This window comes from Aspergillus nomiae (assembly GCF_001204775.2).
Source record: "Aspergillus nomiae NRRL 13137 chromosome Unknown contig00273, whole genome shotgun sequence".
NCBI lineage: Eukaryota > Fungi > Ascomycota > Eurotiomycetes > Eurotiales > Aspergillaceae > Aspergillus > Aspergillus nomiae.
The window spans coordinates 17654-43466 of record NW_015378328.1 but is presented as its reverse complement, the minus strand read 5'-3'; the positions used below and the strand labels follow the sequence as shown (position 1 = coordinate 43466).

Genomic DNA, 25813 nt, shown 5'->3' with positions numbered 1-25813 from the left:
CGCCTGTACCTCACATGGCGCCCCTGGCCCCTCCTCCACCCGCTCCTCCAGCTGCACCGGCAGGAACATCTGACCGAAGCGCCCTACTAGCCTCGATTCAAGCTGGTAAAGGACTCAGGAAAGTTCAGACAAATGACCGAAGTCTTAGCTCTGTTGCAGGGCGAGTTCTCGATTAGCAAGAGGTTGTTAGTGGATTCAGTTTGCCAGAGTTTAACTGGGTAGAAAGCTATAGTCACCATGTCTAGTCGCTTCGTTTGTTTTAATCCATTATTGATAAATCAATATACTGTGTTTTACCTTAGTAACATCATAGATAAGGGGCATGCGACAGCCTTGGTTCGAGTTTTATTTTTCTTATAAAGGAATTTGATGGATAGCATGTTAAATCAGACAATGTGTTCAGAGCCAGTCACTATACATAATGGGAACTATTAAGGAGCTGTTAAAGAACTATAACAGTACAAAAGTTCCTCCCTGCTGACGGTGACGCACCAGCAGAAACCTCCGTGACACGAGGGCTTAAGCTAAAACTTCTGCAATGACATTTGTGAGGGTACTGATGCACCATAGAATCACTAAACCCCAGCCGATTTTTCGGTCCATTTTCCATTTGTTCAACGGGACTACTACCAGTAGCCCTACTAGTGTAGATAGCAATGTGGCGCCACTGATGATGAGTACCTTGGATATAGTGATCTCATACGGAACTCCGTCCGTGGCTACCGTTTCTGCTTTTGCATGAAGAGTCATGTATAGGCCACCTAGGCCAATTCCTAGAAGAATATTCAACATAGGTCCGCCAAAGCAGGCACTCAACGCCATAACTGGGTAGCCTAGGCGAGCAACGGTGATATCAGCAACGAGATCGCCCAACGAGTTTCCAACAGCGAAAACGGTCAGTCCAAGGAGTGAGTCACTGATGTTCAAGATCACTCCTAGGGTCTTGAGGAGACTGACGACCTCGGTAGCTATAGTCGCAATCCAGCATATAGCAACAATGAAACCCAGAAAAGCTAGCAAAGGACGCCATGCAGTTGGAAATTGCCAAGAATTACCATGTCGTGAACTTATGATAAGACCAGTGATGCATACCAGCGAAAAGAGTAGTGATAAGAGGAACGGTAGTAAGAGATTGCGGATGTCTAGGCCAGAATCAAGGGCTGTCCAGGCAATCAAGGCAACAAAAAAAGGGCCGGTGAATATTTGTATCCAAACTAGCCACTGACAGCATTCCTTCGGAGGCAATGCCGAAGGATCTGGCTGTGATTGAATGGCGGGCAACTCTGAGTCCCAACGTTGCCGCCCCTGCCTTGATTGACTTTTGCCTGTATGGCCTGCAGCTTGCTCGGCAGTGGATCCATGATCAACAGGTTGAACAAGAGGGCTATCCTCCGGTAACCTCACTGCAGGTACTCCCGAGTCTCCTCCATCTGCTGAAGTCACTACGACTGTTACAGGGTCTGCGCTGGTTTTGGGTTGTGCCGGCTCAATAACAGGGACAGTAATCGTCAGTAGCAGCACACTAGGAGCTGCAATCACCCCTAGTATCCTTTCCCAGAAACTCTTCGTCTTCCACCCGACCAGAGTAGGGAAGAGTGTTCGAATGATAGATGGTAAAAGAACGGAAGTGAAAGGAAACAACCACAGCATCTGGGATGAAGTTCGAGGGCACTCAGTGTCATAAATGCTGTCATGCACCTGCAGCTCCTCCGTGGGGCTAGAAACAGGTGGTAGGCGTATACTAGGTGCCCTGGAGTGCACCGGATTAGATGTATCAAGGAAGGGGGGAAATGGACTGCAAGGGCTTTCCACTGGAACATCAACGGACTCAGAGGCGAATGGTGTCCCTCGTGGGGAAATCTCAAGAGGAGATCTTGGTTCGGGCGTTTCAGCCTGGTAGTTTGGAGGGTGGAAAGTACCAGGGGGTGCAAGTAGTTGTGGAGTCCGCGGACGCGCACTTCCCTCTGGACTGGGACTTCGCCATGCTTGTCCGGACGATGATGGCGATAGTTCTGACTCGGCAGTCTTATCCGTTTGACGGGTCTGGGTCTGAACAAATGTAGATGGATCATCGACCGAGGGTCGGGTGATAGCAACGTGCGGTCGCTTTGCACCAGAATCGAACACGCTAGTATCTAACTTCAGACCCGTGGCATCATCGGCGGACACAGCTCGAGTTCGAGTTGAACTCGTTCCGCTGTTAGGCGACAGATGGCTTGCTGCAGAAGGCCTACTGACCCATGGGTGTGAAGCAACAGAGATATTATCGCGTTCTGGTAATGCCACATGAGCCCTATCGTAACCATCTGTGTACCGCTGGAGGGTAATCGGGACGTTCTGATGGGTACTTCGCGACCGCTGAAGAGAAGAAACAACGGATTGAAACTCCAGCGCACCGACCAGACTGGGTCTGATTGGGTTTAAAGTATTACGCCTGTGTTCAGAGGGACGATACACGTGCATATTATCCCGTATTTCTGCTAGATACCGGTTGCGGGTTTCGTCATCATCTCCATCTTTCCAAGGGGCCTCTCCGCCTCTCTCTAAGGCGTCAAAATCTTGCACTGAAACACCATGAAGAAGACTTGTGGATTCAGAGATGACCCCAGGTTCATCGTCTTCGGCTTCCTCGATCTCCAGTTCTTGGTTTTCAGGGATATGGAAGTGTGATCGCGCAGCTATATCCCTCTCATAGACACGACGGCGACGCACAAAGTACCAGTGCCAGGTTACGACTAGGACGACATAAAAGCAATATAGAGTGACCATTGCGGCAGATTCCCACGCATGGAGGCGGCCATCTGCTAACAATAACATGCTGAAGCTCACAGCCACGATGAAATACCCGACATCACGAACAAAGCTTCTTCGAGCAACTTTGAACGGGCGGACCAGCGCCATAGACCCTGCAACGACCGACGTGATAAAGCTCGCAGCTCCAAGCAGCTCCCCAATGGCCAAGCTACCGCTGTTAGATTTCATGGCGGCGAAGGTAGAAAAGACATCCGGACTTCCGTTTCCAAACGCAAGAAACGTGACCCCGGCCAAGCTTTCGCTCAAACCAAGTGCACCGGCTAAAGTGCTCAAGTCGATACATAGGAAATCACTGGCGGCAATCCCGATCGTGCTAAACAGTAGTGAAAGCCATAGGATAAGGATGGTGAATGCGACTGGCTTGGCACCTGCGAGAGAGCAATAGTAGAATTGGAGATACGAAAACAGGCCATCTTCATGGTCAGGGCAATTCGTGCGAACATAAGAGCACTTGTCGTGTGCTTTACGAACCATGCGGCACTGGAACAGAAAATAAACGTCTTAGCAAGTCATCCCCATGAATTCTTATGGATAATGAAAGCAACTATTTGTGATACCTCTAGATCAGCGCCTCTCTTGAAGATACCCTGCCTGTCGGAACCCCCTCCTGGCAGAAAACGTTTGACAGGAAACGTAATCCCTTCATCTTCATATGATCCAAGAGTCCAGCTAAGAACTGCCAAGGTCGTGATCACCATGAGAGTCCAGTAGAAAGGTCGAACAGAATAACGCCGACCTGATGGGCGGCTCAAGACTGGATAGAGTATTTCAGACATAGTGTAAGACACGACAGCATCATGGGCAGGGACGTGAAAAGTTGCAGCTTGGCAGAAAGACAAGGTAGTGGTTTAGAACGTCGAAATCTCGGCGATGGTTAACATGGCCGCAAGGGGGACGGACGTGCATATGGTTATGTAGCTATCAGTGATTGAATTAGTGTAGATTGAAGAGGGGACTCCACGCGGCAAGTCACCAGCACTCATTGATGTCAGCCTTGAGCTTAGGCGGAGAAAGTGGCTCGCAGGTGGCCGCTTCTTGAATTTTGGTTGAGGCTAGGCACCTTATCAAGCCTACCTACGTAATACTACAAGGAGTTGACAGTAGTCGGGTGGGTGTGAAAAAGGAACGACAAAGGCACCACAATAAAGCGAGAGTATAATTATATTGAAAGAAAGCCAAGTACAACAAGATTGAAAAGAAAAGAAAAGAAAAGAAAAGCACCACTCGAACTGTTATCGCTATCACGTGCATTTCAAGGCAGTGATGACATATCATGTGACCTGACCATCCGCCTAAAGAAGCTAGACAAGGACCTGCACTCATGGTTGCTCTGGTATGGTGTATGTTTTTGTTGACTCTTGTTTGGTCTCTGTCAGCCAAAGAGGGAAACACCGCTGTATTTAGCACATCGCGACAGGATTCGGTACGCCACAGCTAATCGTCTGCAGAGAATGAGTATCTTAATCTGTGGCTGCTGTATTGTCACTTAATTTTCTTTTCTTACTTTCACTCTTCTTACCGCCATCTTCTGTGATCCATTGGATATTATCCCTGTACTCCTGAGAGGTCTCACAATGCCCCGCGTAGCGAATCCTAAGCACCGCCGCTCTGGTGGTGGTGCTTCTACCCCCCATAAGAACTCACCTATTAAGTGCGTTTGGAAAGCCTGATCTGTCTATACTACTTTACGAACAATGGAAGCTGATAAACTAAGAATCCCGCTTAACGATGACATGGGCGAAAAGGCGGCTCGTATGGAAGCCCGGCAGGCTCGTCATGACCGCCAGATGGACCAGATCAAAGCCGCTGTCAAGACGCCTATGCCTCCTCGAAGATACACTGGCCATGAGCGTGGATCCAGTATGAGCCCGGTCACACCGCGTGGATCGGGACACAGAGGCCGCGAGAGCGATGTCGACGGTCGGAGAGCGGTAACCCCGATGAAGCGTGTACCTATCTTAGCCAACTTTGAGGAATGGATGAAGATGGCGACTGACAACAAGATCAACGCAAATAATTCATGGAATTTTGCCCTTATTGACTACTTCCATGACATGTCCTTGCTAAAGGAGGGCGATGGTGTGAACTTTCAAAAAGCTAGCTGTACGCTCGATGGGTGCGTCAAAATTTATACGAGCAGAGTCGACAGTGTTGCGACGGAGACCGGCAAACTTCTGAGTGGCTTGGCCGATAGTCGCGATAGAAAGCCCCATGAGACAGGTGTAGATGATGGTGCCGAGGATGAGGACGAAGGAGAGGAAGGTATGGGACGAAAGTCCCGGCGGAAGGTATAACAGTTCATGCGATCCAGTCAAGTGGTACAAAATAACTAACATATCCCTTGAAGGCGCAACGATCTCATGAGGCTACACTTGCACCCTCATTTGCTTCACTCCAACTGAAGAAGTTCGAGCTTGAATTTTCTGTCGACCCACTATTCAAAAAGGCCTCAGCGGATTTTGACGAAGGCGGCGCGAAAGGCCTACTATTGAATCATTTGGCAATTGATGGGCAAGGGCGAATAGTTTTCGACAGCAGTGATGACGCCACAGAAGAGAGCTTGAAAGATGTAGATGATATGCGCCAAGGGTCAGAGGATCCTCACGCCCAGGATCTTCGTCGCCACCTCCAAGGCAATCGTCTGACGATATATTCGAAGATAACGTGGAGGTTGACATAACGTCCTTGGCGAACCAGTTTTTCCCAGATTTGGAACATCTTGAAATGCAGGATATCTGCCCATCGCTGAAAAACTTTGATCTTGGCGACCCGAGCGGGTCGTTGGATATACCATTTCTCAAGGCCCCCGAGGACTGGCGTAATGATAAAGGTCATGAGGAAGGACACAATCCGAATGACGCATCTGGAATCATGCTCGATGACGATAATGCTGTTGGCTTTGATGATGACGATGCAACGTTGGCGGGCTTTGATCTTGGTGGAGACACCGGATTCGGTGATGGTGGTGAAGCATGGGCTCGTGAAGCTGCTTTGGAGCCCATGCTTAAAGTTCACCGTGTAGATCGGGACAACGATGAGATTCAGGATGGTGAAGAGATAGACAATGACGATGCATATGCCATTTCTCTTACTCATCAGCCTAACAAGCAGGACCATGAAAATATCCTCAGCTACTTCGATAATGCCCTACAAAAGAACTGGGCAGGCCCCGAACACTGGAAAATTCGCAGGATCAAAGAGCATGCTGCGGCGAATACTGCTACCGCTGCCCCAAAGCAACGGAAGGAAAAAGAGCCCTTTGAAATTGACTTTTCTGCGCCTTTAGAATCGTCCGTTGCTGAGTTGTTGTATACCCCAGCAAGCTCCAACTCCACCATATCCTTGCCCAAAACACAATGGAAGACAAAGGGCCGTAATCTTCTTCCAGATGATAAACACTTCAATTCGCGACAGTTGCTTCGCCTCTTTCTCAAGCCCAAAGCCAGGATGGGCTCGAGAAGACTGGTGGGTACTCGGCAATTCAACCAACGCAGGGAAGACCGGACAGCAGGAAATGGAGAAATGGATGAAGCATTCTGGGCAAACCATAAGCCAGAGAATAATGCAGCTTCTGATGGAGAAGGTGCCCCCGGCGCATATGATGCAAATTTTTTCGCAGATGATGATGGTCTTGCGTTCCCCAACGGCCTTGGCTTGGGTGATGACGACGATGATAACCTACCCTTTGCGGATGCTAGAGAGATGCTCTCTCCACCATCCGATGGACAGCCAGGAAACCCAGTAGGGGACGCTGGGGGTGCTTCGGGGCTTACAGCGCTCCTGAACATGGTGGGCGCCACACCTGGTTCGGCGTTACAGAGCGGAGCTGGAGGATTCGGGTCACAACTAGTAACACAAGGTGGTCGGAGAGCACGCCCTGATTACGTTGCATATGCACGGGTGGCCAAGAAAGTTGATGTTCGACGACTTAAAGTGGAGATGTGGAAGGGTATGGGTGAACGCTTAATCGCATCAACAAGTTTCGATTCCTCCCAGGAAAGCCATCGAGAACAACCCACTGAGAATGAGATCGATGATCCTCCGACACCCACACCTGTGAACGAGATGCAGCAGGAAAATGGTCAACTCCGGTTTACGCAGATCATGAATTCACTCAAATCTGTCTACCCTCCAGAAACGTTACGTGACATCAGTACCTCGTTCGGGTTCATTTGTCTGCTTCATTTAGCCAATGAACAGGGTCTCATGCTGCAGAATGATGATGGTTCTAGTAGTCTTGGTGAAGGCAGGCTGGAAGACATCTTTGTCATAAAGGATGCCAATGCGGTTCTCGAAGAGGGGGCTATATGATGAGACTGACGTCTGTTTATATTAAATTTACACACAGTTTCTTGTTACAGATTTATAGGATGTTCATGAGGCACGAGGTATGGCTCAGGGTCAATGCTCGAGTTTATGTTACAAAGGAGTTGGGGCTCGTACTTTATACAGGGTGGTATTTGTGGTTTTTGCTCTATTTGAATAGTCTGATATTGATTTTTTTACACTGGTTAATCACAATCATGGAGGGAGCACATTCGCCGTTTGGTTCTTTTCCTTCCTATACTTCTCTGACTTTCTTGTATCTACTTTAGTTTGGTGAATGTCCTACTATACTACTTTTGTTGGGCCTATGCTTCTGTACAACCTTCGGGATATACGGACAAAGCAGGAGTCTCCTAATATCCTAGTACACTCGTTTAACAGGTATCACAATATTGCTCCTTTGATTCATATCAATGTGGAGGATAGACGCACATAGTACGCTAGCTATAGAGTGGCAGATGAACACGTACTATTTCGTTGAATGAGAGAATATACGAAAGCAGTCGGAACTTTCGAAAAAAGAAAGAGAGAGAAAAAACCAATACCACGCAGCCATCTGAAACAAGGGAACGGGGGATAAGATTATCATCGAGAATAAATACAATGCGTCAGTCTCCGCATTTCACGGCTTCGTGCGCAGGCGCATATGCACATTTCAACCATTGATTAGTGCTATTTAAATGTGGAAATCATTTATGGGAGGCATGAGGGAACGTGGGCGACATTGGACTTGAATACGCCATTGGAATAGGCACAGCATCGTAGGTCCGTTCGCCAGGCGCAGCAGTCATGTGTTGGTTGACATTTGATGCCGGCCCAAGAGTCGTGGGAACGGAACTAGGGCCAAAGAACTCCCTCTGTTCTGTCTTAGGAGTCGCTTGTTGTACACGGATTGGAGGTGCTTGCAACTGGAAGGTCGGCTGGGGTTTTGTTGGAGAACGGGGGGTGGCAAACTGGGTAGAGCATGATTCGCCGTTCTCGGCCATTGAATAGGGATCTTGTGGAACAGCTGTAGATATTATAGGCGTCTTTTGGGCGAGCGGAAATCCAGGTGTATTGGGCGCTGACTGAAGGCGGAGCTGGGCAAGGTACAGATCAGATCTAGCCTTGTCACGACGGTCCATTGACTTCATAAGGCGCCTCTTGGTCCAGAACCGATAGAACACAACCGCATAGATAAGGATGACCAGAACCTCGAGGACAACTTCAATAATAGCGCATACCAAGCCCCAGTCCTATAACATCAGTAATGGCACTAGAGAAATACTAAAAGCCAGCAACTGGCAAGACTCACCTGCAACCGACAAAGGAGGGCATAGTCAATATCGTTGTGAAATAATGTTTCCCTTGTGTTCTTCTTACAGGACCAACCCCAAAGGTCCTGGCTGTTTCCATTGGCTTTTTCATTCTGGTAAAGTGCCGCTGCGACAATCCACATGACAAGGCTGAACATGAAGAAGCACACTGCAATTGTTTGATAGTAAACAGTGAGCTTTTCGGCACGCTTGTGGCCGCCCTTCCAATAGCCCCAAAATACGATAAGGCAAGCAAACAACGAGACGCATGCCACGGAAAGGAGTAAATATTGAGTCCACGGATTGGTGCCATTGGCCCAGGCAGGGAACCCCCCCCTAGAAGGCAGTGATTTAGTGGAATGGAAGACGAACAGAGTCAATGCTAAGATTGTGACCACTATCAGACTGCAGCCAAAATTCACGAAACGCAAGAACATCTTAGCCACCCGGACGCGGAGTTTGATTCGCTAGAATCGAATTAGTATGAGCACTTAGGTAGAAGACTGTTTCACCTCCACTCCACTCACCAGATCTCTAGCATTCTCCTTCTCTGCAGACTTCTCTTCCTTCTCTACATAAAACTCTTCACGAAAAGTTGGGCTGAGTGGATTTAGTGTGCGCCCAGGTGTTCCGGGGACCTTTAGAGCACTTTTGAGCGGTGAAGCTGGCAGCTGGTGATGGGATGCATGCTGCACTGGATCATTGGCAGCAACATATCCAAAGCCAACGTCGGACACATCAGGGGGTGTCCGGGACTGACCGGGAGGGTCTGCGAAGGGTGACCGCCCGGTGTCAGCAGGGCCAGTGGGGGATTGCACCGTCGTTGCTTCCACAAAGCGAGCCGTCCGAGGGCTTTTTATTGACGTGGCCGTAGTGTCCGAAGAGCTTCGCTCCTCTACAATCGGTTGTTGTGTAGGTGCCATTGAATGAGAGCCGCGCCCGCGAATTATATATTTGTCTGAGTCACTCCGTAATTCAAAGGTTGGTTTGTCTGGCTGTCATTCGACACAAGCGTCGACAAACAGTATGTAGAACGAAGCTTGCTAGTAAGCTAACTGATACAAGCTCAGGTGTGCAGAGAGCCAGCTCTCGTAGCCCCTTCTCTTCCAGTATTTTGCAGTAGTAAGCAGCGAAAGAAGGACGCTCAGAAGGACAGCTCCAAGTACTCTGGGGGAGACGAGAGTTAGTGTTGAATACTCAGTTATAGTAAAGGACGAAACAGCTTTATGGTCGGTGTTCATGATGCAGGGGAGGGAAACACTATTAGGAGGTTGTACCCTACTGAAAAAATCGAGCAATGATTCGACTGTGTCTCACAGTATCGATCTTGAGGGGCTTGGTCAGTTGTATATTGTGTGATTCGAATGGTACGACAATAGCTTACCGATTTTATATCCTGAGGAGTTTTACCAATCGACTTTCCTGCTGACGATCTGCTTGAGCAAAGCATGCGAAGCCAGCGCTACTTGGGCCAAACAAGATCCAGAGGTATGAGATGTTGAGGGTAGGAAAAGAAACTGATCAAGTCAATTGCGCGAGGCATTACCCATTTGAATGCTACTGATGGGCTTTGGGCTGGCCGCTGGTCTACCAGCGGGGGGTGGGGAAAGGACCATGTTGAATGGAATCACATCTGCCGTGTGAATAGAGTACTAAGCGCCCGGAATTTGTCGAGCAAGCCATGTTGGAAAGGTGATTGGGGGAGAGTCAAAGTAGCACAGAGAGCAAGGAGGAGGGAGACAAAGCCGAGCAATACAATGAGTGGATGGCGATCTCATCACTCGAGCATAACCGCCCAGCTTATCACAGTGGGGGGGTTGAAGAGATGACTCCAGTCAACTCACAGAAGTGGATTCATGCAGGCGTGGTCACCCGTGAAGCGAATGAGCATCACCTGTTAGCGTCTTATTCTGGCGCCAATGCTGATCGTCTCTCCAGCTCAGCAACCAGGAGTCCTACAGAACCGCTGGGATCAGGTCTGCATATGTCAGTTTCTCTTCTCTGAGTCCTCTTCTTCTTCTTCTTCTTAATGGTTTTTACTTTTAATTTGTTTTTACTTTGGCTGCGGCGGAGGGGGAACACCTAAATGTTGGACTAATTTAAGCGCCTATACTGCGTAGAACAATGGCAGAGCGCCTTCGCCTTCGCGCTCCGCAATAACAGTCTCACAATCACCATTAGTATAATTCAATGGGTATAATAGCCAGAACTGATCTTCTGGATATTATATCATAATAATGATGACAATGATACCACTTGCTTGCATGGATATCTTACTTGAAATGGATTATGGAAGGTGTCTGTTGATGTTTCAAATAACCCTGAAGAATTCATTGCCCCCGCCCGAGGGTACAAATACCTGGATGGAATCATTGGAGTCCAATGCTGAGAGTGATAAAAGCAAAGGGTTATCTTGTGTTGCTTCGTCTCAACGCTTTCCATCCCGTAGTTACAGCCAGGATCCTCCCCTCGTTGTAGGTCTTGTACATGCTTACCATGGCCCATTATGTCCGCCGTCATAGTAGCAGAGGCAATAAGAGACGTTTGCCCCATGTATGACCTTGTAAGCGAACTTCATGGGATTATCAGTTCTATATCCACTGCGGCAACAACCAGCAATGGCGCTGAGTTCTGTCCTTTCCAGTGGAATGCGGAGTTCTCTATCAATAGTGACCCAACCCAGGGAAATTCCAGGAGTAGTCTCTCTCCGCCGCACTGTAGTCCTGCCCGAGGACTTCAAGCATCAGTGATGCAACAGACACGAGGCCAATGACACTGTTTTGAGCGCCAGGGCCTTGTGCTATTCACTGAGGTCATGCCACCGATATCTGACTGTTTGAAAGGCAGTGTGCTATTTGTCGAGGCAGCTTGCGCTCTCGGTCAGAATGATAACATAACTAAAAGGAGCTCAACTTTACTGGAGACTCACACTATCAAGTTAGATCATGCTTCTACCAAGGCTACGCAATCTTGAACAGGTCCAAAAGGCTAGGTAGGAGGACACAAGAATTTTTGTTATCATGGGAGAAAGTACAGATAGGAGTTGAAAACGCTGGTTTTTTGCAAGGATGGAGTTCCTATTGAATGCAAGTGAGTGAATATCGATATGTTCTCTATGCCGACGTCAATCAGCTGCTTGCGACTCTACGCCGTCTCTCTTATATACTATCTGTTCCGCCTTGACATTTCAGGGGAACAAAGCATAGCCATCATAATACAGTTTCATCTCGCCCTGACGAGAGGTTGACTACTACCGCCTAGCGAATACCGCGCTCACCTAGGAAGCCTAGACCACACCATTGACAGTTCAGTTTGAGATGAACATGAATATCACAATTCATACAATAGATAATTATAGTGGTTCTCTTCTAGCTAGCGGTGTTTATTGCACAGGACCCACTCCGCAATATAGACCGAAAAAAAAATTTAAGTAAACAGAGGTTTTGGAATTAGCAGTGCTGTCGTTATACCTAGTAGTACTGATCATGTCGAGTCACAGGACCAATTGGTTTTTCTGAGAAAAGCTTGAGGTGATATATGACAATTTCAAGGATTTACAGTAGAGCCAAGCTAGAGGCCAAATGATTCTCGCTTCGAGCTTTAACAGTGTTTTCGTCCACTATCAGGGTCTGGCAGTCAAGCTGCAATTAATACGCAGTTGGGTCCATCAATGAAGCTGGGGATTACCATTGTCCCTAGGTTGAGCTGGAGCTGTCGCATTTGGAGTCTCTCCACAATATAATGTAAAGGTAGAGTGTTTTAGTATGCATATATTTACGCCACATGTGATTTCGGAGTACGCCGAAGCATGGGGTACACCCCCTTAAGGCTTAAGCATGTTATTAGTAGTAGGCACATAATCTAGTAGTCTGCAGATCCTGAGTGGTGGGGGGGCTTTTAATAGAAATCAGAGCCAAAAGAAGAAGAAGAAGAGAAAGATAGAAATTGAAGTTGGAATTGGACATAGAATGAAAGGACCTCAAAAGATACACACCACATGGCAGGCACACAAGTACTAGTTACTAGTAATTAACTAGTACTAACGCAAACCGATAAGGGGCAATTTAGTTTTGATATATAGAGACGGGTACGCCCATATTGAATTGTAATTCTGAAAAGCTTCCAAATCAGATCTCCGGGTCATCGGCTACTGTTTAAAAAAGAAAGAAAGAAAGAAAAAACCCCAGCTGGGAAAAAAGTTCAAATCCTATGGATCAGTGTCTACAGGATGGATCCTTGATGGAGCGGACCATGATTCCTACCAATCAGGGCCCCTGGTGCGAGGGATCGACCAGTGGTTCTTTACCTACAGATTCAATGTGACCCCTCTGGCCACGGCAGCAACAGGCGCCTGAGAGGCTGCAGGGATCCATAGCGTACCGGTCCAATCAGCGGTATTTTGAGCCGTGTCAGGCAGGCGGTGGGAGTGTACAGCCACCCAAGGGTTCCCACAATATTCTAGAAAACTGACTGTGAGTGGCCAAAACCGTCAGCTTCTCCGCGTCTGTGGCCAGCCACAATGATGAGGGTTTCAGGCTTTCAGCATGACAAAACATAGCCTCACTCCCTCATTTAACTCTGAAGGGACGGAAGATTAATGAGACTTTGGACTGATTGAAAGTTCTATGGTGTCCCTTTTCTTGGAGGTAAATAGTTTAAGCAGATAAACTACGCATCCTTAATGTATGAATGTATGTATGTACATACATCGGTAGATTAGTTAGTCATTTTAGACACATATCCGGAGGTCCCATACCTTATCCTCGGGTCAGTTTCTATGGCTGTGCTCCTTCGGTCGTGGCCTGCCCTCCTTTGTGTCTACTTTATGTGGACAGAGCTTTTCAAAAATCGAAACTCAATCCGAATGAATAACCCAGCACTGTCACCAGTCCTCAAGTACTAGGGTAGTTAGTACTAGTACTGGTATGCGTTGCACCATGCGCCTCAAAGTACGCTATTAGTACTACTCCACATCTAAGCTAATACCCAAATTACGGTAATATGACGGATGTATCGCGATTAATTACGCACCGAGCAGTTCGATCTGATCGGACTTCTTCAATAGATCTGTAATCCGTATGCCATGCCGAGGGACATTCCGACAAAATAATCAATGCTGCGCCTCTTTTGGTGCCTGGCGACCCATCCCCAAGTATTGAGAGGTTACGGTATCTTACAAGGATGACGCCGGGCCATGTATAATCCCGGTATGTCGCCCACTATTCCGCCAGGCAGAGCCGCCTCGAGCCTGGTCACAAGTCGTCAGGCCCAATGCTCTCTCCAGCCACTTGCCTTACCTCGTGTCTGCTCTCAACTTTGATTTTGCTTCCTTCGCACTTCCACTCTTTCTCTTTTGGCTCATTTCCCCTCATCTGGTCTTTTTCTTTTTCTTTTTTTCGTTTTTAAAATTTGCTATCTTTATTATCGTTACTAATTTTTTTTTTTTTTTTTTTGTTTTTTTTGGCTTTCCAAACACCTTTCCTAGGCAGAGCCACGGCCTCCGCTTTCCAGGCACCTTTTGACCCAAACAGATTTCGAGACCGCAACTAAGCCAGCAACTGCATCATCTCCTGGATCCATCCATTCTGCCACAGCCTTTATCAGGTTTATTCATGCCTTCTAACCCACCAACTTTTCTTCCTAACAACCGGGTCTTGTAATTATCCTTTTCCTAGTTTGTGTTGGTCTCTCCACTGCATGCCTCTTGTAAGCCGTTTCTTTTTCTTTTTTATTTTATTTTTTATTATTTTAAGTGATCCTTATTTTTTCCTTTTCCTTGAAGGCTGAGGCTTGGTCAACCTAAGTCTCCATCCAACCACCCGCTCGTTCCCTCACCTTGTATCTTCCTCTGGTTTGCTCCCTTGACATCTTCGGCTCTTCCACACCCCTTGCCTTCTATCAATCACCCGTGATCCATCCAGTTCGACAGTATATTGACGCCTTGTCAATGATCTAGATCTGCATGGTTCTCCTTTCCATCGTTTCCCCGACAATCGCTAGTTCCAGCTTCCTCTGCAGCCTAATTTGACATCTCCCATTCCGCCGTGCTCCCATCTCGATTCCTCCAGATGGGTTAATCTCAACTAGCTTCGTATTGATCAAGCAGACAATAGAATCCAGCATTCTCATTCTGCTTGCAAGGCTGATCGCTATTTTTATCTTACTGCTGCAAGGCCCATCTTGTTCCCGTGGGACCTAACTCTCTAACGAAACATCGCTAAAGCTGAACCCCCCGTCAGCTTGCGCCACAATCGGATCCAGGTGAGCGCCCCACGCGACAGTGCCTCTGATGGCTCTCACTTGCTTTCCTGTCTTGCTTGGCTCCTTGGGTCCTCTTGAATGCGTCAAAAGCCTTTTATTTCACCTACTGTCCTGCATATCTGACTCCCACCTTGCAACTGTTTCGCAACTCTCAACATTGGTTTGCTGACATGAGTTCCGCCGAAGTAGCTTCCCCGTTCTTTCGCCAACCATTCCAGGCTGGCGTGAAGCACTCGTTATCCATGGCTGCGTTGATGCAATCAAATAACGAACCTGTTACCGTCCCTAATCCATTGTCCGGACCCTCCGCCTCCATCATTTCAAGCTCGCCAGAATCTGCCGCCTCCCTGAAGCATACGAAACCAGACTCGAGTCTTACCTCCATTGCCAGTGCTGGCTTGAACGTCTCACGGTCAAGAGACTCGTTGCCACCCATGACAACGCCTACACAGCCAGTCGGTCCGGTGGATCGACTAGTAGAACATGAGAAGGAGCCTGAGCAAAACAGCTCACAGGTCGCAAGAGAAGCTCTCGGTGCAACCGAGAAGCAACAGATGAATTCGATTAATGACTCCGTACATATGTCCGATCAGATGCAGGTCGATGCGCATTCGACTTCAGGTAATGCGGCGGATGCCTTTGGAACGGTCGATAACAGCACGTCCCTGATGAATACGTCTACAGTCGCCAGTCCGGGCCCGATAGAAGATTCGGCATCACAGGATGGGGATCGACCACGTCATAGGGACGAAATGGACTTGCAGGATGCAAGTAACAAGTCCTTCTCTTACCCCATGCCGACGGCGGGTCTTGGTGATCCCCGTCGTGGCCTGAGCTTACCAGGTTCTGGATTTAATAAGGCCGGCCAGCGATCGCCATCGGCTAAAAAACACCGTTGCCCATACTGTTCTACGGAATTCACGAGGCATCATAACCTCAAAAGCCACCTTCTTACCCATAGCCAAGAGAAACCGTACGTGTGCCAGACTTGCCAATCACGCTTCCGAAGACTTCACGATTTGAAAAGACACACGAAACTCCACACCGGAGAGCGTCCACACATCTGTCCCAAATGTGGGCGTCGGTTTGCTCGTGGTGACGCTCTCGCTCGACATAACAAAGGGCAAGGCGGATGCGCCGGTCGTCGGGCGAGCATGGGAAGTTATGCTCCTGAAGATGAATATGGCGACGCTGGGGGCCATCCAGGTGCGGAGGATACGATGGATGGCCTCGTTTATGCAGAGCCCGAGCGCATGGATGAAGAGGATGAACGCCGAATGAGCATGCCCAGCATTAAAAAACATGATATTACCACAGATTCGATCACGCGATCCAATACCGCAAATAGTTATCAGCCGCGGCAGCCGAGCACATATCCCCCAATTGCGGCTGGCAGGCCATCTCCAGGGGGCCTTTTCCCTCCGCCTGCGAGTCACGGCGGCTCCAGCGCCTCAGCATCCCCCATCTCGCAACCTGGTAACTTGACATTTCCACCTCCTGGTCAGCATTCCGGAGCCTCAATATTCCAACCATCAAATGTCACCGACAGCCCAAAGCCACTTTCACCCAATGCACTACCTTCACATCAGCTCGGCCATGGCCCTGAACTTCATCGCGCTCACTCTCCAGGCATGGCGCAGTCATTCCAGCAACAACCATATACCAGGTCGGGGTCCTCTCAGGCATCTGTTGCAAATCATACCGCTGGTAGTTTAGGCCTTCCCCCGCCACAACCTGGCGCCCCTCAGCTTCCTCCGCCACCTGGATTGAACACCTCAGATTCTCGCTTTGCAATTCACTCTCAGAGCTCTGTGCAACCAGCACCGGCCGCTACGAAACATACCCCACCCCACAGCCTTTCTAGCAACCATAATGGACCTCTGACATCCAAAACAGGCCCGGAGGTGACGGCAAATAATAATGGGCATCTTCCGGGACCACATGACTCGAATTATGCTGATCAGAATCGTGAACGAGAGGATAAGCTCTGGGCATATATTCGTTCTGTTCACGAAGAACTAACAGGACTGAAGACCGAAGTAGCGGCTTTAAGGGCACAGCTTGCATCAGCAAACGTAAATGCGCTGACATCATCGGCACCAAATGCTACACAACCTCAGGTTGAGCCGAGCACTGTCAGTGCAGGCCAACGGTGATCGCAAGCCGTATTCCGCTCATACTCACCTCTTTTCAGCCTTCCATCTACTACCGTAGGCATCCGGTTGATGATGACGACTGCTGGTTATCTTCCTGACATATAACTGGACTATTTCCCGAAGAATCTCAATACCCTTCACATGTCCTATTGCATGTAGCCCTATTTTTTCATGATTCCTTGTCGTCAGTGTTTCCACTTTTCTTTTGTTGACACCTTAATGCCTTGATGAGACAATATCTAAATTCAACGAAAGACCTGTTGCGAGGCTGGTCCAATTTTCTTTTGTGATCCTCCCACTCCCAGTCCCTAATCTTCCTTCTTATTCGTGTTTTTACTACACTCTTCTTTCCCTTGGCGTCACCTTTTCAACTCGATACGTTCACTCTTTCAGGATTGGGGTATGGAGGTGTTTCACGTACAGTTCCTCCCCACCCTAGTCTTGTTTCCTTGCCAATAATCCTATGATAATTACTCACCCCCGCATTGCCCCACATCTTGTATGGAATCAGCATATCATACTTCTCTTTTTGAATTCACAGATCTTAGGAGCAGGGAGTATGATGGTGGCAAAATGTGTTACTATAACTCAATTCTGGCAGCGTATACACTTGGCATGGTCAATTTCTTCTCTATTGATAGTAGGACAAGGGTCAATTACTGCCTCCTCCCCAGCAAGAATTCGGCTCCGTAGCAATCCTCTACTGTGTAGTATTAAGGTCTCCCATTGCCATAACGTACCGCGTAGCGTTTATGTGTATTCAAGCTCTTTGGTTACACTGAGATATCCTCTGGACCGTCCAGCCGATGAACAGCCCCACGTTGGTCACTATGGCTTTGGGGACTCCGCCCAATGTCGAGCTCCGCTGTATCCACTAGGGGGTTGCCCCGCCGACGTTCGATATAGTGGCCATAGTCCATTCCACCTAGTCAGACAGAACCACGACTTGTGCCACACTGGTATATGATGCAGATACGCCAGACATGTTATATAGGGGGTAGATTAGGGGTGGGCAGAGAAGTAGAGGCATCGTACTGGAATCATGTCATACATGCTGATGTTACAGTAGTTCAAATTGCCCGTATCCAATATTGCTCCTCGTCAGGCTGGATATATATATGTTGCATATATGGTCAGACTATACGCCTCTCCGTATGAAGGTCTAACTGGGCGTTACGGCCCAATCGCACCCTTACCGTGGGGTATATCTCGCTCTATATTAGTCGTATCCAAACAGGCGGTCAATCATAGACTCCGTACCCCTGGACCAACACTACCGGTATCGAAGATCTCGATCAACCCAGCTCCGAGGGCCTCTTCTAGAACCCAGCGAAAGTTCATTCCGCATAATTCTTTCCATTTCTTCGTTCTACCTGGCAAGATACCCGCGTGTTCGCCTCTTATTCTCTTCGCCGCGCTGAAACCTTTATCTGTTTCGACTGCCCCATCCCAGCGATCCCGGAGAAGATGAAGGGGCACCTCGCCAGAGTTTGACTTTCTAATAAGTGAGAGGAGATGCGCTCTGCCAGCGCCTAGAAGCCGAAGATAAGGCCCTGTGTTTGGGAGAGATAGGAACAAAGCTGTTGTATGACATCGAGAGCGCTCGCTACCTTCTTTGTCATCCAGTGTAGCGGTATCACCCCGACTAGCCGAGTTCCCGGATGAAGGCGGCGGTGGGAAGGTCGGAAGCGATATTACGCCCGGAGATCCCTTGACCGAAGACGGGGAGGAGACCAGAAAGCCAGCACCAACAAGCGTCATGCACTCCGGGGCAGAAAACAAAGTATCAGGGACAGCGAAAGAGGCGCCGAGTCGACTGAGAACGTCCAGAAACTTATCTAATAATAAAAATTAGCAATCGGAAACCCAAGTCTCACAGAGGCAAGCGACACCTTTAAGATGGGACTCTATAGGACTGTCTCGCACAAGCTGTTCCCAATCCTCCGAGAGAACTAAGCAATCCCCTAACCCAGCCGCATCATTTCCTCTGCCCGGAACAATTAATCGACGGATTCGGCCAGAATTTACATAGCCCATTATCTCTCTCTCCACCTTCGTTGGTGCATCCAGTAATGTATGGATGTGGGCCACTGAGGCGAGTGGTGGCAGCGACCGACGAAGATTCAATAACTCAGCGACACGGGTGCTGTTCATGCCTGTTCGAGTGGGAAGGGCCTCGAAAAAACTATCCTTGATGTGGCATATGGCTTGAATAACATCCTCTACCGGAGCAGTCTCTGGGATGTATCGTGACATTCCAATATCCGGAAGTGGCCCTGGGCCATACTCTTCCTGAAATCCGCCACTGCGGTCATTGGATTTGACATCGTTGGATGACTGTGTGATACTAGTAGCTTTGCGACGAGCATGACCGGCAAATGGAGAAGAGCGAAGCGCTGTGTTGGATGATTTCCTTCTTTTCTTGACACCAGAAACAGGAGCAGAGGTGATGCGCAAGGGCATGGTCGAGAACGGGAGAGGAACTCCGACCTCCCATCGGCGGAAGAGATGCCGCTTATGAAACATACAGTACAGTTCGTAGTAAAGCACTTATCTGATAAGAAGCTGTACCATCACGTGATCTGCCCCTCACCTTGGTAGATCCCGCCAATGAAAACAACCAACCCATGGCTATACAGAAAGTCTGTTAACATAGTACCAATCGCGGTGGTGGTGGTATGATGTATGATATTGTAGACCAAGCTGCCTAGGCAAAAATCTTGGCCAAGTATAAGGAACTTGGGCTGCCTCCGAGTTTGATGGGATTCCAGCCGGCCGACAATTCTCTCGGTGGGACTGTAGCAACAAGTTGTTGAGCAGGGTCTCTCTTCACATGACGTAGTGATGAGGGAGGATTTGTGCCTCAGGTCCAACCATCATCATCTTTAAAATCCTCCACCACGCTCCCGCATCCAACATCAACAGGCTGTTCTTCGCCTGGGCTTGGTCGCGCCATTTCTTTCGGTCTAAGAAAGACACTCCATGTCACTGTAGTCTAAATTTCCCGTCGACCTTTCAATTGCCGCCTCTTTCTCCCCTCTTCTCCCCGTTTTTGTTTTCTGTTGCTGGGCGCATTCGGAAGGTGCCACAATGACGATCTATATCGCTTCGCTGTATGTGGATTACCTGTTCTTCGCCTTTATGCTCTTTCGATGTGCTGCTGATACGCTTAACTGACAATGATTCAGGTTTCTGCCATACACCGTTAACTTCCACCTCGATGAGTCGAAAGATCGTCCAGTCCATACAGGCCCTGACCCGTCGAAGCCAGGCGCGGAGGCCTCAGCTTCAACAGCCAATGCAGCCGTCAGCTTATTTGAGAAACAGAACCGCGACCAGAAAGTCGGTCTCACACCCGGCGCCACCACCGAATATGAGCGGATCTTTTCATCAGATCTCGCAAAGGCGGAACAAGAGCATTCCGGATATCCATTCCCGGATATAACTGAAGATGGAGGTCTTCTGACCGAAAGTGAAGCACACTCTCCTGCATGGGGTTCAACGTTATCTTTGAACCAGCCGCGGCCACGAGCAACTATTCCGCCATCCCCATCCATCCTTAAGCACCAGGAGCCTGTTGCTCCCACGACAGAGCCTTCTCCCAAGAGATCCGATAAGGAACAGAAACCACTCTACACTCAACGCCATAGTGGGGCTCACCACAGCAGGGAACCCAGTCGTAAGGGTTCCTTCTCCAGTGCTGAATGGACAATCGAGACGGCAGAGCAGGGCAATGGGGGGCTTCGCAACGCTGTTCGGTCTGCGACAGATGCAGGACAGTTAGAAGACAAGGTCTGGGTCGGTACGCTGGGAATGCCGACAGATGCCTTGTCTAAGTACACCAAGTCTGCGATTGCTGAAAAGCTTGAGGATGAGTACGACTCGTTGACTGTATATGTTAGCGACGGCGATTTTGATGGCCATTATACTCACTTCTGCAAAACGATACTCTGGCCTGTGTTCCACTACCAGATTCCTGACAACCCGAAAAGCAAGGCATATGAGGATCACTCCTGGGTCTACTATGTTAAGACCAACCAAGCATTCGCAGAGCGAATCGCTCGAAACTGGAAGCGCGGAGATTCAATATGGATCCAGGACTATCACCTGTTGCTGGTTCCGGCTATGCTTCGTAAACTGCTACCGGACGCCCAAATTGGCTTTTTTTTACACATTGCTTTCCCATCTTCGGAAGTTTTCCGTTGCTTAGCCCCTCGTAAAGAACTCCTCGAAGGCATACTAGGTGCAAATCTTGTTGGCTTCCAGACAGAGGAGTACTGCCGACACTTTCTTCAGACGTGTAGCCGTATTCTCTGCGTTGAGGCCACGAATGAGGGAGTGCAGCTCGAAGATCGGTTTGTCAACGTGAATAAATTCCCAATCGGGATCGACCCGACTTCATGGGACAAGAGACGTAAGGCCACTGACGTTGAGCAATGGGTCAAAACCATCTCCGAAAGATACGAAGGGAAGCGATTGATCGTTTCACGCGACAAGATTGATGGAGTCAGGGGAATACGGCAAAAGCTCCTTAGCTATGAGCTATTCCTCAATACATACCCTGAATGGAGGGACCAGGTATGTGGCTTATTGTACAATCGTCCTATAATCATATCTGCAGGGACGTACTGACCATCTATGTGTAGGTGGTGTTGATCCAAGTTGCAACTAGCACAACAGAACAACCCGAGCTTGAAGCTACAATTTCTGATATAGCTATGCGAATCAACTCTACATTCTCAACCCTAGCTCATCAACCGCTCGTTTTCCTCAAACAAGATCTCGCTTTCCCGCAGTATCTCGCCCTGATCTCCGTTGCAGATGCTTTGATGATCACCAGTCTACGTGAGGGAATGAACCTGACGAGTCACGAATTCGTTTACTGTCAAGATGGAAAATATGGCAACAAGAAGTATGGTTCTCTGATACTGAGCGAATTCACGGGAAGTGCATCGGTTTTCGGGAATCATGCCCTTTTAGTCAACCCTTGGAATTATCGGCAATGTGCGGAGGCGATTCACACAGCTCTGTCGAGGAGCGAGGAGGAACGCAAGCAAGTGTGGACTCGGTTACACAGTGCAGTTCTTCAAAACTCCACTGCCAACTGGGTCAAATCCTTCAGCGAGACTCTGAATCGTGTCTGGAATGAGCAGTCGTCGCGTGAGATCATGGCCGTTCCACGGTTGTCCGTCAGCAAACTCGAAGAGGCTTATCGCAGGTCCAATCGTCGGCTTATCATTGTGGATTATGAGGGTACCCTGGCCTCTTGGGGCTCTCCAAAAAGCATCATTGTCACTACACCGCAGCGAGCCATTACGACGCTGACGGAGCTAACTGAGGACTCGAGGAATATAGTATTTGTCATGAGCTCTAGGATGCCAGAGGAGATGGAGCGATTGTTCCGGATGGTGGCAGGCTTGGGCCTCATTGCAGAGAACGGATGCTTCGTGCGCGAGCCGAATACGGAGGAGTGGTTCAAGTTGACAAATAAAGCACAGACTGATGCTTGGAAGGAGGCCGTCCGCCAAATTCTCGGTTATTATCAAGAGCGGTCAGAAGGCAGTTGGATCGAACAACGTCACTGCTCTCTTATGCTCCACTATGGATCGGCTGAAGACCAAGCGGCTGCCTCTCGACTCGCTTCCGAGTGCGCAGACCATATCAATGACTCCTGTGCCAATCAAGGGGTCCATGCCGTGATGATGAATGGGGCGCTTGTGGTAGAGCCGGCTGACACGAATAAGGCGTCAGCCGCGGCCATGGTGTGGCGGCATTGCCTGGAACGAAGCAAGAGCGATCATAGCGGACGACCGGATTTCCTAATGGCCATTGGGGATGGTCGAGATGATGAGCCAGTTTTCCGATGGGCGAACAAACTTGAGAACGCCAAGGGAGTCGACTATGCCATGACGGTGACGTTGGGATCCCGTAGCACGGAAGCTAAAGCAACCCTAACTCAGGGAGTGACAGGTCTGTATAGCTACCAATTATTGAAGAAGATTGTTGTGCTAACTGCATCATTTTTAGGCGTCCTTTCTTGTCTGGAGAGACTAGCTGCATCTTCGCTAGAGCAGTAATTGGCTATTTAGGCGGGCCTATGGGTTTGTCAGTACAAACTCTACATATAATAGTCGCAAGCAATTTTTTAGGTGCATATGTTGAGATCGAGATGCCAACCGAAATCATAGGCAAAAGAGAGAGAAAAAGAAAAAGCGTGGTGTACTGATCACTGTGATGTAGTAGAACTCGAATGGGCCAGTTAGGTTGTTAATACAGATAAGCTAGAGCATTCAAAAATGGTATGCACTGTGCTTCTTTTGTAAAAAAAGGTCGCAGACTCTAGATACCTCGCTTTATGTTGACATCGCTCGATAGTAGTTGTTAGTTCGCAGTACACAGCGTTAGTCAGCCTTTAGGTTCAGGTACTGTCCATACATTTAATACATACATGCACGCCGTTTCGGTTGGACGTCAGGACATACCGAGGCTTTTGCGGAGAAGCCAGATGCTTAATTAAGCTCCAATGTTCCGTGGGCCAGGACACAATGCCCATTTGTACTATCTCAGTGATTGAACAATCCCCCTCAGTCCTCTTCTATCCTCGCTGCGCGATCAGATTTTCGAACTGTTTCAAACAACCGTAACCATGACTGCTCTTCCGGCGAACAGCCCAGCATTCGAGGAAGCCATTAAAGTGACGCCGCTTGAGTCCCATCGATATTCAGCGTTCCTACGTGATGAATGGTGCATCGGAACAGGTATGCTTCATCCCGATATGCTTCTTTGCGTTGGCTTGTTCTTTCGGAATTACGCCATGGGGAAATGGTGACTAACTGAGTAATTGCAGTCCCACACGGCGGATATACTACCGCTGTCATATACCGACTTGCTCTTACCCATTTCGCACATACACATCCGACACTATACGATGCACCGGCAACCCCGATATCTCTTCAGCTTTCGTTTCTGCGTCGCACAGCTGCTGGTCCAGCCATACTGACAGTGCAAGATATGAAACTGGGGGCACGCACAAGTACAATCCATATCAACCTATGCCAGCCGAGTGAGAAAAAAGCAAAGAATGGCGAACTCGAAGTCAAGGTCGCTGGCTACATCACTGTGAGTCCGCCTACCGCGGAAGTAGGCATCAGCTCCAACACCGGCTGGAGTCTACAGCCAGCTGCACAACCTGGAACAGGGCCAAATGGCAGCGTGAACCTGGCGGCGCTGGGCCAAACCGGACGCGATGGTAATTGGGTGCTTCTCCAGCCACCATATCCCAAGTTTCGCCGCGCAACCCTGCAGCTCGAGCTGTATGGGCCCGACCCGGCTTTGGGGAAGCGTAAAGTGATCGATCAATGGTCGCGATTTCGGCCGGGCGGAGATCGCGAGGCGCGGTGGACCAACGAGGCCGTGGCGTTTCTAGTGGATATGTTCCCGATGGCGCTTGGGGGGCTTGATCAAATGGCGTCGGCGTCCACACCGTCACAAGAGTTAGCGGAGAAAACCGCTCGGTTTTGGTACCCTACCGTTACTTTGAATATCGACTTTAAGAAGCGATTGCCTGCGCAGGGCGCGGAATGGCTATACAGCCGAATTCATACTAAAGTGGTGCGCGATGGCCGAACGGATCTGAATGTGGAGGTACTGGACGAGCAGGGTGATGTAGTGGCACTGAGCACGCAGGTGGGTTTAGTATTGAGTGCCAGCCGGAACCTAGGACAGCGGCAGACAAAGATGTAATTGGTCTGTTTTCATGGCAAGATACATGCATCCCTGATGTACATAGATAACTCTCTAGTGGTAGATCTAGATCTATATATACAGCAATCGTGGCCTCTAATACATACATACATAGCGATCGAGATTTGGAGTTGTTTACAGATTCGACGTGGTCTGTAGCCAAAAAGCCATGGCGTCAGTCGTGACGACCAACTGATCCGGGTTTTCCTCATCCGCTTGAAGGATCTGGGCGCGCACCCAAAACTTTCTCCCCACACGGCCGACCACTTTGGCGCGGATGATCAGCAATCCAGGAACCGTGACAGGTCTCTTGTACCGTACGTCCAATTGCGATGTGTATAATTTCCCACGAGGCGTTGCGTCCTCCGCGCTTCCCTGGTGATCGGAAGTGTCCAACTCAGGAGGCGGAGAGTACAGGGTTACCGCCAACGACATCGCCTCATCGATGCATGTTGCGATAATGCCACCATGAGCCGTCGACGGGTGGCCACTCACGCCCGGTGTCGCCAGATCCAGCAGCATGAGAATGTCTGGGGGCAAGGCAGATGGCTCTGACGAGACCGGATCATCGGTGGGGGAGGGCCACTGCGGACGGGCGGCGGAGAGCGAAGGAAGCCACCGACGACGGAGCGTAAGACAGTGAGGGATGGTGGTCGAAGTGGCTAAGGTACCAGCGAAATAGCCATCTTCGCCGGTGGAGGGTTTCGGAAGGCGTGACCAGGTGCGGATGGGATAGTATTCTGGGTGGTTGAGTAGACGGTTGGCGTGGGGATGGGAACGAAAGGGATCGAGCGATGCTTCTTCCGTGAAGGGAGCATTCATGATGGAGGGAGGTTTGGAATCGACCATTTTTTCTTTCTTTGTATGTTCATATGCTCGATTCATAATATTTCTGTTGCTCCTTTTCTTACTTCTTCTTTGTGAGGGTAAGTATGATATAAAGGGAAATGATACCACACCAGCAGGATGGACGGGAAGAAAGCAGAGTGATTGTTTCTTTGAGTGTTAGACATGAGGTTTCATTGTCTATACTCCGGTCGATTATCCTTTGGGATTACCTTCCTTCAACCTCGGCTACAAGTTCGGCGGCTCGATTGGCCCCCTCCACTGAGGGAACATGGACCGGGAAACTAAACCTCTTACTACTAGTACTTAAAGCTGGAGAGGTCAAGTCGGGGAAGATCGATTATTGGCCATGTGATAAAACCAATGAAAGAA

The 25813-nt window shown here is 49.1% G+C and overlaps 8 protein-coding genes across 8 annotated transcripts; 4 read left to right on the top strand and 4 right to left on the bottom strand.

Annotated features, from left to right (window-relative positions):
• Positions 1-519: 519 nt before the first annotated feature.
• Positions 520-3590, bottom strand: ANOM_009019 (sodium/calcium exchanger protein; the record flags this gene model as incomplete). Its single annotated transcript, XM_015554275.1, has 2 exons — positions 520-3294; positions 3372-3590. 2 exons carry the CDS (start codon positions 3588-3590, stop codon positions 520-522), a joined length of 2994 nt encoding a protein of 997 aa, XP_015404296.1.
• Positions 3591-4388: 798 nt separating this feature from the next.
• Positions 4389-7125, top strand: ANOM_009018 (condensin subunit BRN1; the record flags this gene model as incomplete). The annotated part of the gene is made up of 4 exons (XM_015554274.1): positions 4389-4465; positions 4529-5102; positions 5162-5453; positions 5522-7125. 4 exons carry the CDS (start codon positions 4389-4391, stop codon positions 7123-7125), a joined length of 2547 nt encoding a protein of 848 aa, XP_015404297.1.
• A 544-nt stretch (positions 7126-7669) lies between these two features.
• ANOM_009017 (uncharacterized protein) lies at positions 7670-9358 on the bottom strand (the record flags this gene model as incomplete). The annotated part of the gene is made up of 3 exons (XM_015554273.1): positions 7670-8375; positions 8435-8902; positions 8963-9358. The coding sequence occupies 3 exons, from the start codon at positions 9356-9358 to the stop codon at positions 7830-7832; spliced, it is 1410 nt and encodes a 469-aa protein (XP_015404302.1). The 3' UTR covers positions 7670-7829.
• A 5508-nt stretch (positions 9359-14866) lies between these two features.
• ANOM_009016 (C2H2 zinc finger protein) lies at positions 14867-16852 on the top strand (the record flags this gene model as incomplete). Its single annotated transcript, XM_015554272.1, has 1 exon — positions 14867-16852. One exon carries the CDS (start codon positions 14867-14869, stop codon positions 16850-16852), a length of 1986 nt encoding a protein of 661 aa, XP_015404303.1.
• Positions 16853-18097: 1245 nt separating this feature from the next.
• On the bottom strand, positions 18098-19315 carry ANOM_009015 (Stk19 family serine/threonine-protein kinase; the record flags this gene model as incomplete). Its single annotated transcript, XM_015554271.1, has 2 exons — positions 18098-18690; positions 18745-19315. 2 exons carry the CDS (start codon positions 19313-19315, stop codon positions 18098-18100), a joined length of 1164 nt encoding a protein of 387 aa, XP_015404304.1.
• Positions 19316-19746: 431 nt separating this feature from the next.
• Positions 19747-23170, top strand: ANOM_009014 (putative alpha,alpha-trehalose phosphate synthase subunit TPS3). Its single transcript, XM_015554270.1, has 4 exons — positions 19747-19965; positions 20041-21430; positions 21499-22822; positions 22880-23170. The coding sequence occupies exons 1-4, from the start codon at positions 19943-19945 to the stop codon at positions 22927-22929; spliced, it is 2787 nt and encodes a 928-aa protein (XP_015404305.1). The 5' UTR covers positions 19747-19942; the 3' UTR covers positions 22930-23170.
• Positions 23171-23402: 232 nt separating this feature from the next.
• Positions 23403-24595, top strand: ANOM_009013 (thioesterase family protein; the record flags this gene model as incomplete). Its single annotated transcript, XM_015554269.1, has 2 exons — positions 23403-23610; positions 23700-24595. Coding segments are annotated over 2 exons (1050 nt in total), but the record flags the coding sequence as incomplete, so codon positions are not given.
• A 135-nt stretch (positions 24596-24730) lies between these two features.
• Positions 24731-25444, bottom strand: ANOM_009012 (PaaI family thioesterase; the record flags this gene model as incomplete). The annotated part of the gene is made up of 1 exon (XM_015554268.1): positions 24731-25444. One exon carries the CDS (start codon positions 25442-25444, stop codon positions 24731-24733), a length of 714 nt encoding a protein of 237 aa, XP_015404299.1.
• Positions 25445-25813: the final 369 nt, after the last annotated feature.